This window comes from Strigops habroptila, chromosome 5 (assembly GCF_004027225.2).
Source record: "Strigops habroptila isolate Jane chromosome 5, bStrHab1.2.pri, whole genome shotgun sequence".
In the NCBI taxonomy this organism is placed as follows: Eukaryota; Metazoa; Chordata; class Aves; order Psittaciformes; family Psittacidae; genus Strigops; species Strigops habroptila.
This window is the reverse complement of record NC_044281.2, coordinates 48,465,984-48,482,543: the sequence shown is the minus strand read 5'-3', so window position 1 is coordinate 48,482,543 and position 16,560 is coordinate 48,465,984. Positions and strand designations below refer to the sequence as shown.

General features: G+C 40.2%; 1 protein-coding gene across 3 annotated transcripts in view; it reads left to right on the top strand.

Annotated features, from left to right (window-relative positions):
* THSD7B (thrombospondin type 1 domain containing 7B) overlaps positions 1–12,911 on the top strand; it is a 398,006-nt gene extending 385,095 nt beyond the window's left edge. For all 3 annotated transcript variants that reach the window (XM_030486445.1, XM_030486444.1, XM_030486446.1), the window contains 7 exons: positions 3,223–3,382; positions 3,735–3,908; positions 3,998–4,093; positions 5,179–5,261; positions 6,850–7,042; positions 10,637–10,724; positions 12,534–12,911. In XM_030486445.1, coding sequence (XP_030342305.1) covers positions 3,223–3,382; positions 3,735–3,908; positions 3,998–4,093; positions 5,179–5,261; positions 6,850–7,042; positions 10,637–10,724; positions 12,534–12,615 — 876 coding nt within the window. In that variant the 3' untranslated portion in view covers positions 12,616–12,911. The remainder of the gene's footprint in view (positions 1–3,222; positions 3,383–3,734; positions 3,909–3,997; positions 4,094–5,178; positions 5,262–6,849; positions 7,043–10,636; positions 10,725–12,533) is intronic.
* The last annotated feature ends 3,649 nt before the right edge of the window (positions 12,912–16,560 follow it).

The window sequence follows — 16,560 nt, the reverse complement described above, 5'->3', positions numbered from 1 at the left end:
TTGTAGAAGGACTATTTTATACTAAATTGACTTCATGTGAATAATTAGAGGTGTCTGCGTGTTTAGGAACAGAGCCCACTAAGTGTTCTGTATTGCTGATTTTCACAGTACAGAAATCAGTGCATTGTTCTCCAGGTAATTATACGTGGCACAGGCACACTTCTGGTGGGCCTGGGGCATTTCTGCTGCATTCAGAGGGATGCACAACTTTGAAAGTGGTCAATACACCTAACCTTAAAGGGTTACATTACATTAACATTTTCCTACTAGAGTTGAAGTGGTTCACCCTGATAAGGTTTAAAAAAAAAAAAAAAAAAAAAAAAATCAGCAGTGGCTGACACTGTTCATAATTTTTCCATTAAAGGAATATAAGTAGCTAGACATTATCAAGCACTTGCTGCCTAACATTCCTAAGACTGCTTCCTTTGTAATGTGTTTTAAAAGCACTCCCTTAAATGTGGTCACGCAACGCTTCCTCATTAGAGAAAACTTTTACCTGATTAAATGCTCATCAACCTGTGAAAGCATTGCTCAATCAACTCTTTACCTAAAAGAACTGTGAACACACATGCACCCCAGTAAAAGCTGAAAAGGGAAGAGTTTTCTTAAAGGCACTTCTGGGTAAAGCATCTCATTAGGACTGTTATCTCTTGCCTTATTAGTGTGTTAAATTTGAAGAGTATAGGAGGGTGATCTGAGAGAAGTTTATGTAGATGCTGCCTTATGTTAATGTGTTGCTAAATTTAGAAGATACCTGGCTGTCAAAACACAGACCTGGTGTAAACCTCCTTATTTTACCAGCGGTCAGCTGGGGCAAGGAGATGAGAGATGGAGGTTCCATGAAGGTGCTCATGGAGGGGTCCATACCTCTAGCCTGTATTTAGGAAACCCAGGGTAGGTTCTGCATCTCCCATAGCGTCAGCGTAGAAACTTTTGCAGCCAAATGGAGGGAATTCCCTCTGGAAGTCAAATCCCTGCACATTTCCTACAAGGAGCTCATGGCTCAAGAGGCAATTGCCAGTTCTAGGCAAACCTCAAATGATCACATCTTCTAAGGAAGAGCATTTACAATACAGATTTGATCCCCTGAGTTTTGAATATATGATCATTACCTCGGCAGTTCTCTGATTAGCAGCTATTCCCTGCATCCTCAGTGTGCCATTGCTGCAGTGAACTTCCTCTGATTCCATACCTATTAATTAGATCTTTAAATGTATAATTTTGGGGACATGAATAATTGTGAAGATGATAGGGGAGTTAATGCAGTACTCCTGTATTGCTTGTGACCTTACCAAATATACCAAAACCCATCTCCTACTGTAAATGACAGGATGACATTTTATCTTTTAAGTGTGTTCAGCTGATTGTAAAAACACACTGATGGTGTGTGATTGTTTGAAAGTTCATGGTTTCTATTTATTTTTTATTCTGAACATCGGAAAATATGAATGTATTTCCAATATCACACGATAGAATAGTGAAAAATGTTGCATGTGGACTCTTATAGTGGACAATGCTACACCTAGAAGTACAGTTTTCACCTATTTCTGTTTCTTTCTCGATATTCATGTGAATATTTATATATTGATTCATATATAAATACTTCTGTATTGTTTATAGAAGAATAAGTTTCTTTTTAAAAACTTTTTTTGTCCTCTCCAGTCATTTAATCATTCCTTGAGCCACTTTGAGCTGGAAATATACTGCAGTTTGATTAGTGCCCATTTCCCTTGAGAATTTTCTCCACATCATCTTCTAGTTTCCACCAGCCATTTCTAAGAGCTCTATCCAAATTGACAGCTGCATGAGTTATTCACACACCATTAATCTCAGACCACAATAGAGGTTTCAGTGGTGAAACAGTAATTTAGAACAGGAAGTTACATACTGACTAAAGTGAGACATGGTGTTAAAACCTTTAAATCTGGATGCATATAGTAAATCTATGTCAATACTTCTCTAAAATGCTTTTGATTAGCAACTGCTCTAAATCCAGCTAGTTACGCTTTTATTTCCATTTCATTGTGGCTCTGCAACAGAAGGGATGGGGAGAATTAAAAAGCAGCCAGGTGTGTGCAGGAAAGTCATTCTTGAGATTCCTGCTAGCAAACCCACTGCTGAATGAATGCACTCGGCAGGAGCCATTCTGTTTTGCAGATGAAATCCATTATTTTAAAAGAATCCACTGCCAAGTGATCCAAAGGAGCACTTGCCTTGGTTATATAAAAGCAATGTTTCATCGTCCTTCTTGAGTTTTAAATACTGAATTGTGTTAAGTGCCATTTCCACAAGGCTTCAGGTGCATGTTTCGTAAAGCATTGCACAGGTTTAAGGTGTGCACCTCAGACATCATTGCAACTCTATTTTTGAGATGAGAATGAAACAATTCCAGCATCTAGAAAGAGCTTCAGCTCTTACAGCATCCTCAGCCCTTGATCATCACTTTAGCCAAAAAATATTGGTTTTTCCAGTAAAGGAAGTCTTCTTCAGCAAGTAGTTTGGTGTATTATTAAGTATTTCAGAATGGGGCTGACAAGCGTAGAATGGCTCAGATGGAGCCTCCTATTGCTTGTTCAAATGGGAGTGCTAACAAGCGATGGCTCACTTTGGGTGATGTTTCAGTAGAGAATTTGACGTGAGTTGTTGTTCTGTGTTTACGCCAGAACCAACAGCTCCCTTTAATAAATTACATAAACAACCTAGCGAGCAATAACCCTTCCAGTCTAATTAAGTGTGCTGGAGGATTTTTGCTGTCGCAGGATTTAAACCATGTGAGTGCTCCTATTGGGCCAAATCGTCAAAGGAGGTGAGTGGAAATGCCCATTCCTTATGGGCAGGTTCTTCTCTTGGCCTCTTCAGAGAAGCCAAAAATTTCTGTGTTCATGTAATTGGGCATTAATTAAGAATCAGTAAATTCACTATCTCTAGTAAAAGGTATGAAGGTCTGTTCCCAAATATGGTATTAATCTTTTATGGTACCCACCTCTTCTCCAGCTTTGTTTACAACACACTTTTCTGTGTGGCTCTGCCCTTGCCTTTGAGTCTCTGTAGAAATGCGTACAGAGGAGATCTCCATCTGTCTTCCCATAACTGGGGATACTATTGCAGTCCAAAGACCAAATTTGTATCTTTGAAGTCTTTTTAGGTGGAATCAACTGTGTTTCTTCTGTTATCTGCTAACGTCAGTGATGGGTGTCTCTGTTCCCTTCTATCATTTCGTAGGGTGGACAGTGTGGAGATGGGTTGCAAGTCCGCAACCTCACATGTGTAGTGCATGATGCATCTGTTTCTGCTACATCCAAACCAGTAGAAAATGCATTATGTGGTGAACTGCCATTGAAGGAGAGTGTGCTGCAGTTACCATGCTCTCTGCCTTGCCCAGGTAAAGTCTTTGGAAAGCCATGGTGCATTTCTGCCTTTATAGCTGTCTTGAGATGGAGATGCTTCCATAGCTCTGAGTAGTGTCATCCATTGTGGTAAGCATTTGTTCTTAAGGTAAATCAGGTAAATGCTGATCAGGTAAATGCTCAGCCTGCTGTTTCTAGATCACCTGAAAAAGCCTTTTGTTTTTTGAGAAAACGAGATTCCCCGTGAAGAGAAAATCCAAATATTGCATACCACTAAGTGATAAACTGTGGATATTTCACTATTAAAGCTGTTGTATGCTTGGATTCTCTTTCTCCTTTAAAGCTGAGTCCTTTTGAAAACCTGTGATTTATTTTTTCAACGTGCAGGTGACTGCCACCTGACAGAGTGGTCAGAATGGAGCTCCTGCGAGCTCACCTGCATCAATGGCAGGAGCTTTGAGACAATGGGACACCAGTCTCGATCCAGGGCATTTATTATTCGGTCTTCTGAGAACCAGGAGAGGTGCCCTGGACAAGCGATGGAAACACGGCCTTGCTCAGGTAACATGGCCACAGTGCTGCTTCTTCCCATTCAAGAGTTTATTCTGGTTTTGTTGCAAGGTGAAGACTAACTGGTATTAATATTGCAGGAGGGAAGTGTTATGACTACCTGTGGAAAACCAGCCTGTGGCGAGACAATGTGCGCACAGTGTGGTGTCAGCGCTCAGATGGAATAAATGTCACAGGTATATCAACAAATTGTCATGCACGATTATGAATGAAAAGTCTCCATCCAGGTTCTTCTTCCCGTGCATCAGCTGCTCAGAGGGAAGTTGGACATCCTTCCTAACTCCTCCAGACTTTCAGTTCAGATTCGTGTGTAGGAAAGGCAGATGGGATCTCACCAGCCTTGCTGACAGGTCAATGCCACACGTGTTACATGAGAGTATTTGGGTCAGTTACCCCTACTGTTGGGTTGGTCATGGGAAGAAATAAATACACATATACTAAAAGGGCTGCCTGGGCTGGCTTGCTCAGCCATTAGTGCGACCTTCCTGTGACAGTGGAGAACAGAAGAGAACATCACACCACGTGGTAGAGAGCTCAGCTTCTGTACCTCTTGTTCTATTCAACACACAGGAATCTCAAATCGCTCAAAATGTGAGATGCCTGCTGTTGCCATGACCTACAAATTCTGCCTGCACAGGATGAAAAGAGAAATTCATGGTCAGCACTTTGAAGCTCTGTGAGAGACTGGCAAAGACAGTAGGGCTTGCACATCTGTAGGATCTCTCTCGATATGCACAGGGTGAATGAAGACAGAATAGAAGTGGAAATGCAGATGTTCTTATCTAGTTCTATTTATAATGACTAGTTCAGATAATAACAAAAGTTTTATGTGCAAAGGTTGCTGAGCAGTTAAGAACTCATTAGCATGTTTTTATTCCTATAGAAGCACAGACTTCCCCAAGTGAGGATGGGCAAAGGCGTTATGTGGATTATGTCTTCTTATGCAGATAAGACATTAATGAGGACACAGAAGATCTGCATCTAATTCCCGATTCTGTCCCCAACTTCCTATGTGGCCTGTGGCAAATTGCTTAAATCTGTATATCTCTGTTCTCCATTAACAAGATGGGTATGATAATAATTCCTTGCCTTGTTAAGGCAAATTAATTAATGCAATGCCTACAGATATTATGCTAATATGCTCAATAGGCTAGTATTTAACTTTATAAAATAAGCAAGCAAGCATTCCTTAGCTACTGTGATCCAAGTCAAAAACATTTTAAAGCATGCCCTTGAAGTCACTCTGTATTTTCTTTTATAGGAGGGTGTGCTGTTCGGACGAAACCTGCAGAAGTTCGGTACTGCAGCCCAGCGTGCACAAAACCATTCTCCTACTGCACACAGGTAATTGCTCCCTGCAGAATATGGTTGAAAAATTAACACTGCAAAATCTATCCAATTAGCCTATGTATGCATTCCAGGACCTAGAAAATATTTTAGTGTGTCCATGGTACCACCTCGAGGAAGTTGTGGGAATTTCAGTCTGAAAGGAAACCTGTTTATCTGCATAAACAAGTGATGGAGTATTTATGTGATATTACGAGTTTACTTTTTTTCTGTGGAGGGGCTTTGGAACCTGTTGATTTAATTTTCATTGAATGCTATTAAATAGTCCTGTAGAAAACGGGCTGTTTAAAACTTCTGTAGAAAAGGAGATAAAAGAGTATGTCCTCTCCTGCTCCTCCATGGACACAGAAAGCCTTCATGAGTGTAGGGAAGCTGTAGCATCATGATCCCACAATCTCCATACCGCCTTCTAAAGCAGAACCTGGAAGTGACATTTTTTGCTGAAATGTTGTACATCAGCAACACTTGCTGAATTGTGGATCCACTGCCACTTCTTTTCCTCTGAGCAAACACGAGACAAGAGGTTATGAATTTCCCTTCCTGCAGTATTGAAGTCCAGAGTAAAAGCTTCGCAAAATGCCTTATACATGTCAGTACTGTGATGGAGTATAAAACCCAGAACCCTTAAAGTAGCCAGGGACAGCTGAGATTTAGCTATTTATGTTTTGAAAATAGCCTCCACAGCTCTCAGATTCAGCCGAGAAATTACAATTGAAACTAGCTCATGGGCAACTGAATGTGGCTGAAAGGGTGGTCATGGGAGTGCTTGGAGCCTACAGGAACGTAAGAATAATAAGCAAGCATGAATTTATTGGCTGTAAAAACCCTTTAGACTTCACCTTTTCACCAAAAAAGCTCAGGATCATGTCTTTCAACAAATGGGGGGCATAGCGGCAACAAAACCGATGTTAAAAGTTAATATCTTATCACGGAGATTGTAAATCAGTCACCTGTTTGGATCATTACTGAGCGTATCAGACTCTCAGACAGGCATTTTAATTATAAGAGCAGTAACAAAACAAAGGAAAAAAAAAATCTAAAAAAGCTATTTAAAAGTAGAAGTCCAGAAAATGAATTATCTATTTAGCAAACCACAGACTTCTAAGAAACCTCTTGAAGAAACTGCTTAGGCTGATCCAGGACAGTGGATATTTGGCCATAAGAAAGAAAGCTTCATTTCAGATAGCCCTTTTAAATACTGGAGTGGAAATACACTAGTATGGTTTGGTTCTGAAGTGGAATTGGGTTTTGTTCATCTCTTCTAATGCCCAGCAGGGTCAGTGGGAAATTTTTTACTGAGGATTTTGGATCAAGCCACAGATGCCTGTTAAGCCTGCTAGGATGAAAATTTTTGCATGTCGGGCTTCTCTGTAATTACCAACTCTTTTTCAACCAATTCCCCAAATATATTTTTGCTTTTTGAACTGAAGGGTTTACAGACACTAGTTTCTGGCTTGTTTGGTTTGGTGGTTAAGTTGCATGTGCAGGATATACGTTGCATTTTCTTCATGGTATGCCTACAATTTGCACTGTCTTGTGAGAGGATATTGTTTGGTTTAATACTGAATTCTGTTTTATTGCCTAGAGAGGAGTCTGCGGTTGTGAGCGAGGATATACAGAAATAATGAGATCAAATGGTTTCCTGGATTACTGCATGAAGGTACCAGGTTTAGAAGATAAGAAAGCTGATGTGAAGACCATTGCTGGAAAAAATAAACCTGTCAACTCAAAAATGCATGACATTTTCAAAGGATGGTCTATTCAACCTTTTAATCCAGGTGAAAAACTTAAATATGAATGGAATAAATTGTCTTTACAACGTTTCTATAGAGCAAAGGTACAAGCTTTGTAGATCATAACATCAGAGATTGTGTCTGGGAGCTGCAGAGCAACCTCCCAGTTTCTAATTCGCATGCCGTCTTTCATTCGTTTGTGCCTATACAGAATAATCACAATCTCTTATGTTGAGAGATAGCAAAGACAGAATGAGGGAAAAATATTTTGCAAAAGTATTCTCATATGTGATTTGGGGGGATGCTTAGAACTTTTATCTGATGATGTTTCTAGAAGTAATACGTTTGGACCAGGGAAGATATTGATCACTAGCGCTTTAGAAGATTCAGAGCAGAGAGTACTTAAGATTTCATTACAGAAAACATTGGTTGTTTCTTGCCATATTTCAAAAGTGTATGTAAAAAACAGGATAGAAATTGTAGAGTTTAAAGTGTTGAAGTTAAGACATTAAAAAAAAACAAAAAAACCAAACCCAAAAAGCAGGCAAGCTGCTGTGCCCAAGAAGTGCATCCCAGGCAGATCTCCGATTTCCACACCATAAAATGCTTCCCAGTTGGAACCACGTACCGAATGTGCCCACACTGGTCCACAGGACTTGTGCTGTAGCTGTAATAGCTAATTACCATTTTGACTTGTATTTTGCAAAATTAATTTATTCAAAATACATTTCTAAAATGCAAATAGGACTTTAAAATGAGAGATAAAGGTGTCAGGCACATCAAGTTTTACTGAAACTCATTAGTTCTCCCTGTATTCGTAAACACTGGTAGTGCAGTCTTCCCCCTCTTCTGTTACCTGACATTGCATTTGTGTTCTATTAGTTTGTAATGAACACAAGACTTTAGAAAACATGTAACGAACAATTCTGTTACAGGATTCAGGGAGCCATATTTCTATCTATGTGATCACACTTTGAATGTTACATTTGCATATTTGATTTGCATACAGTAGTTAACCTTTGTATTGACAGTCTTCGAGCTCATAGAGCTCAGCCCAAAGCCTTTTCAAGTTGGCTGGGTTTTGATCAAACCCATCATCCTGAAGCCCATGCAGTTCACTGGCAGTTTGAGTCACAGGTTTGGGGTTAATTGCCTTTTTGTCAGCTTCCGTGGCCCTTGGCAGGCTGTCTTATTTAGGTGTCACCTCTTCACCTGGTACCTTTACAGGGTTAGAAAAAGGGAGAGAGGTGTAGGTGGATGCTGCAATCCTCTCTTTTTAAATCAGCATTTGAGGTTGGAGCTCTGAAAGCTTTTGGCGGGCTTGACCTCAGTGCAGCAACTGTGAGCCAGTTCTCCCCCAGGGACTGCAAGACAGAAATAGGGACTAAGGAGCTTTTACAGAACATGGTGTTTTAGGGCAGAAATGTTATAGAAGCAATGTATGGGGAAGGAATAACCATGCTGCATATGCGCTAAGTGTATCACCAACCCCGTGGCACCTTGCAGGTAACTCTTCAGTCTGTATCAAGGCTGGTGCTCTTCAAATCGCTCCCCTTTGTCTAACTTCTTGACAAAATATGTAATTCCCTTAAACAGGCTCTCAGGCTTACTAGTCTGGGCATTTGCAATAATTACTGCTAGCTGAGCCAGGAAACTGCTGTTACCTACCAGTTACGCTCTTGTTAGCAGGCCTATGGTGAATGCTCTCTCTATGGATGGCATTTACTGCCCTTCAGTACCATAGTCTTTGACATTTGTGTACATCTAAGGACTTATATCTGTCAGTAAAAATATACATGCCTTTCTCCAGTGCATTTGTGATTTCCCTTCCTGTTTACAGTTTGGAACACAAATTTTATTATGGTTTAATAAGGCTGCTGGTTTCGGTCTTTCAAATGCTCTGCTGGAGTGCATCGAAGTGATTTTGAATCAGGCTGCGTTTTTCCTTTCTTTACCACACTTTGTATCTGAACTCTGGGAGGCCAGAGTTCAGATACAGAAACTTTTTTCAACTTGAGAGGCAATTTAAATAGGATTGTTTAAATTGGAGGATGGCATGGTCCAATGCCTTTATGTTGGGGATGGAGACTATAGCTGCCTTCATAGCAGGCATGGTGGGATGCCTTTTTGTGGCTGTGACAGTTCCGTCACAGGACTGCTAAATGTTTCTCAGCCATCTCCAGTTGAGAGGGTGACAAATTTCATAGTCAGACTTCAGAAAAAAATCCACAACAAAACTAACCCAGATCTAACGAACGGAGCTCTTCTGACATGGGGAATAAGCTGTAAGTGTTTTGAGGAGAAGAGAAAATCTGTGAGAGGTACTCAGCCTTTCCACAAAGCCCGGAAATAAAAAGAGAAAGAATGGGATCTGATTAAATATGTTTCTCTTTGAAAAAAATCATCATTCAAACACCAAATGTAAAACAGGCTCAGTGATTGTCCATGAAGTAACTCCTCACTTGCGTGACTGAATTTGAAATGGCCTCTGTCAAACCATGTCTGTGGGCACAACACAGGTTCATATTCCTGCCTTCAGTATGTGTTAACAGCTCTGTTGATGTGAATCAGCTGAGATTATTGCTGCATGGGAAAAATACCATTGCTTCTCCCCACAGGGAAAGCCGTACAGCCAGAATGGAGCAAGAAACAGAAATACTCATCTTATAAAAAGTATTAATGCAAAGCTTGTAATTAAGGACATGTCCAGATACCGTTTTGAGACTTTCTATCAGAAGGAGATATTTCAACACACTCAAGCTCACGTGCATGTGGAGAGGTTTCTGCAAGGGTCACAGAGCAGTCCCACTGTCATTGCAGCCCAAACAGTCCTTTTGAGAGCATTACTTTGTCTTAAAGCCAGTTATGTCTCTTGCTCCTGTGGCCTGTCTAGAGATTTCTTGCACAACTTTGTCCCTCTTACCAACACAAAGCATATTCTTGTTTTTATTCTAAGCTGAATTTATTCCTATTTGCTGCCCAAGCATTTTTCAGCTCAAAGTAGCTGGTTCACTTGTGCTTGCTGGTGTTTTTACCCCAATTGACCCCCAAGTATTTACAGAGAACAAGCCCATTCTTTCTCATTCCTCTTTTCATTTGGCTAAACATATCAGGTGTTCCCTGTGTTTCTGTCTGGGTCAGCTCAACATTGAACCGTCTTTGCCAGAACGGCCACTGGAGCTCCTGAGCAATGTACTGCAATTATCTCATGCCCCTGCTCCTTTCCACAGGCAGGAGCCTGGCTGGGTTCTATTTCTTGTGCTGCACCAAAAGCCCAGGCTGCCTGTAATGAACTGCGGGATCTCAGCCAGAGGGGAGATTATAAAATAATGCTGCTTTGGAAAACTGAGGCAAAGAGTTCATTTTCAGTTTTCACTGAGGAAAATCTACACTTGTTACCCAAGTTCAGATTTTGTCTTTAAAACAATTGATTTTTATAGGAATCTTTTTTTTTTTTCCTATCAAAAATGTGGGGTTTATGGGTTATTCCCAGCCAGTCGTTGCTTGTTTCCCATCCATGATGCTACTAGTTTTTCTTGTGTGCTCTTTACTTAAGCTCCTAAGAATTTGTTTATTTTAGAATAAAGTTTTTTATTCTCCCTTTTTCTCCCTCGGTCATTTTTCCTCATCTTCCAACAGATGGTAAACTGAAGATGTGGGTATATGGTGTATCAGCTGGTGGGTTCCTCATCATAGTTTTCCTGATTTTTACATCCTACCTGATGTGGTGAGTATGGCCTGTATTTTGTCCATAAATAAAAGTTAGTTTGCTTTTATTTAAACAATCCAAAATATATCACAACATTCTGTGTTGCAGGGATTTAATCCTCAAGGCTTTACGAAAGCCTCAGATTACTTAACTGCCTTCATTTGGCCCCTATCTCAGGGTAATTTAAAACTCTCAAAATTGTAATGTTAATGGATGTAATTGTGAAGAAGCATGGTGGCCATGCACAGAAATAATTCTTTTTGGTTATCAATAGAGCCTTATATTTATTCAGACTTCTGCTGGGATTAGAAAGGGCTTTTTATTGTATTCTTAAAAGAAAAAAAAAATAGATAAAGTAAAACTGGAAAAAGGCAAGGAGGCCGACTGGATTGAGGAACTGGCTTCCGCTCATGAAGGGCTACATAGAATAGGGGCATTCAGTTGGAAAATTATGTTTGACGTGGGAATACAATAGAGATCTATGAAATCATGAATGGAGTAGAAAAGGGTGCTAGGGAATTTTTATTTCCCACAATATAAGAAGTAGAAGTAGGAGGCATCTGATGAAATGATCATTTAAAATAAACAAAAGATTTTATTTTTCACACAGTGCATTATTACCTTTTGAGCTTACTGCTGCCGGGGACTGTGCATGCCAGGAAGATAAATGATTCAAAGACGGCGTAACAGTTCACAGGAGATTGGGTCTCTTGGTGTTAATTGTAGTTTTCTGGATGTACGCTCTAGCTCAGGAAATCCCTAAATAGATTTTTGCAGCGAATACATCAGGTGGAAACATGTCCTGTGCCTAAAGCTGCTGTTACCAGCCACTGTTAGAGAGAGGGCACCGGATGTACCAAAGCTCTGCTCTACATCAGTGCATCACTGGTGGTGGGCTTTACTGGTGAGGGAGATGTCTGCCCTCCTCCAAAGCAGCCACCACCCTGGGCAGGGGTGGTAGACCTGGCTTGGCAGAGCTAGTGTTGTGCTGTATGGTTTCAGTATTTGGAAAGGCACTGCCATTGATGCATCTTGGAGGACAAGAAAGGAGCAGTGGCTAGCATCCATGTGTCTTGCAGTGCCCATAGCTGTCCCCGAAGACCATGGAGCTGGTCTGGGCTTTACTAACATTAATGGTGTAAGCTGTCCCAACTCCTGTCAGATCAGGGCAGGCAACTAAAAAGTCACAACCATGGCCTGTCGGTATTCTTGCCCTCTTTAATCCAAAATCTATTTATTCTCTCTCACTCTCTTAGTCCTTCTCTCAGTCTCTCTTTTCAGTTAAAAGCTTAAATAACAGTGTTTGGATTCTGCTTAGGAGTTGCAGCTTCCTTATTTTCCAAGCCATGTAGCTACCATTTCTCTGTAGTTTCACAGTGGAGCACACAGAGGATTTTTTAAATTACATAGTTCTCCATCACTTGAAGGGTGGTGAGGAAGTGTATTTCTCAATAATAATTATTGTTGCTTCAATACCATGACACAGAAAAATGAGAATATCCCACTCCTAGACAGTTCATGTTTCAATTTTTCTGCGAGGTGTTCCTTGTTTTGTCAGCTCTGAGAAGACACGGGAAACAAATATGCTTTATTTCCTCTCCAGATGAAAAGCACAGTTGGCTGCCTGTTTTCAGCAGGCTGTGTGTTCATACCACACATGTAATAGCACAGAAGCAGATCCATGTGGCTTTTTTGGAAGTAGTTACTGTACTGCAAGATGCAATAACCAGCATGGGAAGTTGATTTTTTGGCGAAGTTCGGGTTTTAATGATGTTTCTGAGCTTATTACAGTTTATAATTTTGTCTCCTGAAATATTTTTCTTGCAGCAAAAAAACAAAGCAGCATCAAAGCACTCCTCCACAGCAGAAGCCTCTAACCTTAGCTTATGATGGAGACATTGATATGTAACATAAAAAAGAAATCCAAATGTAGACATCAACTGCCTTAACTGCTTTCTTTTTTGGAACTCTCTGACTTCTCAGTTTTTTGAGGAATCTCCTGTTGTGTAATATACCGGGCAGAACAGAAGTATTTGGAGCTTAGAATTTTGCCACCTCTTTATTAAAAATAATGGAGTCAAAGACTTGGATCTTGTGCAACTTTTCTGAAGAGACCAGAATATACATCTCTTCCTGTTGAGCAATGGGAATGAAAATAAAAGGAGAATCTACAGACATCGAAAGGAATTAGTACAAAAAAAAAAAGGCATGACAATCCTGAGGAAAATGTGACATTTACTGTAAATGACAAGTTTGACACAGCATCATTATGCACTATATTAGTGCAGGGTTCTTTATTCTTCACATATTTCAACAATGAGTTTTCTAGTGTTTACATTTCGTTCAAAGACTTTAGAACTGGATCACGTATTTTGAGAAACACAAGGAAGAATGAGTTGAAGTGTCTGAAGTTACTAGGTTTTTTAAAGTTTCTTCCTTCTTATCCTGTTTTCTAGTCTGGAATATGATTTTGCTTCATTTCCACCTACAGAACAGAATAAGGATTGTTGTGAAAAACCATAGGTGGTTTCTTAACCAAGAATATTTTTTAAAGAGTTGAGTAGATAGGTGTTTTGATGAATGGCTAGAGGATTTGATTGTTTAAAAAGTATTTTAAATTAAATTAAACCATATAGATACATTATGGCCAGTTTAAATTGCTATTCAGTTTAATTAATACAAACTCTGCTTTTATATTTAAATTTTCTTATCTGAAATATTTATAAATTCTTTTTTTGAATTTAATTACCTGACCTCATTTAATATACATCAAACACAAATACAGTTTGTAGAAGGTCTTGCTTTTTTAAATGTTTCAAAACCACTGAGAAGTTACTTGTCTTAAACATCTGGGAACATTTGAAGGGGTAAGTGTTTATAGTAGTGTGTGTTGCAAGTAAGAAAGTGCCATCTTGTGGTATTGACTTGTATTTATAAGCAAATAAAGTGCTAAAGAGAGTGAGAAAATTGCTTCTGGTATGTTGAATTAAATGTGTGTAAACAACACTCATTATTAGTCTTTTACTGTGTCTGAGATTAGACTTGGATTTCAAACAATTCTGGCATATTTTGTGCTGTAGTGATTAGTGAAAGAAACATTGTAGACAAGTACAAGTCGAGAGAATAATTGCAGACTGGAGAATGCTTGGTCTTATTTTTAGCTCAATGGTGCTGCTTATTTCAATAATCAGAGAGAAGAGAAGAGAAAAGAAAACAAAGAACTGTTACCAGCTTAGCACCTATTCGGTCCTTCTCAATCTGCAGTTGCTTGAGAGTGGATCATCACAATAGAAGGGTGTGGCTAGGGTAGAAGGCAATGCTCATCATTTTATGTTGCTATTCTCAGCTTCGTAAAGTGATTTGATTATTACAGTTTCATTGAAAAAATGATGGAGTTGTAGATAGGTTTCCCTTCCCAGGTCAGGATCCCACCCATCCAGCATTTCTTTCATGGCATCAAATTGAGATGATATTGTGTCATCAAAGCAAGGTCAGGAATGCACTTTCCTCTTCTCGCATTAAAAAAAAAGACTGATGGAATTGCAAAGGGAAATCGTCTCATTTAATTATGGCCTTGAAGATGTTCTGCTGGCCCTACTTTCTACCTTAGAGCTGTAACTGTTTATGGTATAAGAAGCAAGATCTGGTGTTGTCCAGTAACACTGGGGGACTAAATCATTTTTTAACAGTGATCTGTACTGAACCTTTGAGTAACATGTATAGTGTAAGAGTTACATAGGGTGTAAGAATCTAGTGCCATTAGGAAGAATACTGCCATATCATAATATATTTTGCCTGCAGTGTACAATGCGAGCAGAATGGTACTCTTTGGATAATGAAGGCGTACACTCAATTAAGCATGCTGTTCAAAATGGCATTGGAATGGGAAAGTTGGTGTAATAATAACAAAAAATGACTGCTGCAACATGTGGTCATTGCCCTCAGCATCAGGGTAAACTATAGTCCAAATCATGATGTCCAGCACAGGAGGTATAGGCTGTGTGGTAAACTGCTTGGGGGAGGCAAGGAGCTCCAAGTACAACACTGCAAAGTGTGGTGAGCAGGTGGATCTGGGGTTGTGCTTCAGTTTGGCGGTCTTCATGCAGTCTGTCCCAACTCGTGCTGTAGCACCTTCTGGCCAAAGCACCACAGGGTCTCCAGAGCGACTGGCTGTGTTCCATGCTGGGGCTGGGCACTGCTTGTGGAGCTGCTGGCTTTGCAGGGTGCTGTTGCACAGGGCTAAGGGACAATGTCTGCTGCAGAGCTCTTGCACTTCAATAATGTCCTTTAGGGAATGAGTGCACCTGTTCGTCTTTGTAAAATAAAATAAAACAAAGGGAAGGCTCATGAGGCTGCTGTTTGAGACAGCCGCTGCTTAGCTTGTGCCTATATTCGTATGTGTTGAAGAAGAGCCCAATTGTGTAGTTTCTTTGCGTAAGTGCACTTATTTTCATGGCCAGTTTCATCAGGAAATGAAGAAAATATTATCTTTGGGGAAAAAAAATCAGTGGAGTACTTCTATTTTCAATTAGTCCTAATGAGTATGAAATTATTATTTGCTGCTAACATGGCATAGGTGATTTCCTGAAAGACTATGATAGAATCATAGAATCATAAAATGGTTTGGGTTGGAAGGGACCTTAAAGCTCATCTAGTTCCAACCTCTCTGCCATGGGCAGGGACACCCTCCACCAGACCAGGTTGCTCAAAGCCCCGTCCAGGCTGGCCTCGAGCACCTCCAGGGATGGGGCAGCCACAACTTCTCTGGGCAACCTGTGCCAGTGCCTCATCACATTCACAATAAAGAACTTCCTTATATCTAATCCAAATCTCCCCTCTCTCTGTTTAAAGCCATTCCCCATTGTCCTATTCCTACCTGCCGTTGTAAAAAGTCCCTGTCCAGATTTCTTGTGGGCCCCTTTAGGTATTGGAAAGTTTCTCTAAGGTCTCCCTGGAGCTTTCTCCTCTCCAGGCTTAACAACCCCAACTCTCTCAGCCTGTCTTCATAGGAGAGGTGCTCCAGCCCTCTGATTATATTTTTTCTAATTATATAACTTCATTTGCATTTACTAATGGAAGGCGAAATGTAGTTTAAATATAATTTTGGGGCTTGTTTTCAATTGGGAGGTAGAAAGAAAGTTATCTAACTCAGGATCTTTTGAAAGATGTAATGTATTAATGTGCCTCAGGACAGACTATGGTTCTGTCTGGTTTAAAATGTAATTTAAATGAATTAACTTCCACATCTTACAGCTGTGACATGTGCCTGTCCTGGACAGGACCTTGATTTATGTTATCTTTATGAAGATGTATCTATGTGCATACTATTAAGCACCGTCAATATGCATGTGTTACTGGATTCCTGGAGCCATGACCTGACAGGTGACTCTGTTACTGTCATTTAACTGCTGACATGACTTGTGCCACTGGCCATGCTGTTAAGCTGTTGTGATGTGACATGACCTGACTCGTAGCGCTTACAGTGGGTCATGCCTTCTGTTTCTGTCAGACATGGAAGATAAAGGAGGTTGCATGTAATTCCTCCTGGTCTTGTTGCATCTGCAGAGAAGGGAATCTCTCTAGATTGCAGCAGTCATCCCTGCCTGGTGCAGCTGCATGGATGGGGATGTGATGTGTTAGGGGATTGTTACCGGTCGAGGAATTTGTACAGCTCTGAGGTTGCCTTAAAGAAGTCTATCTGATCCCTCAGGGTAACTAGGACTAGAAACAGGAGTGTAAAAACCTGAGGAATTCACCTGAACTACCATTAAATAAATGGAATCGTGCAGAGTAATTTCTTGTTCCTACCTGTTAGAGCAAAATGAAAGGAGAGTCTTGCTGTGAAGTCTGATAG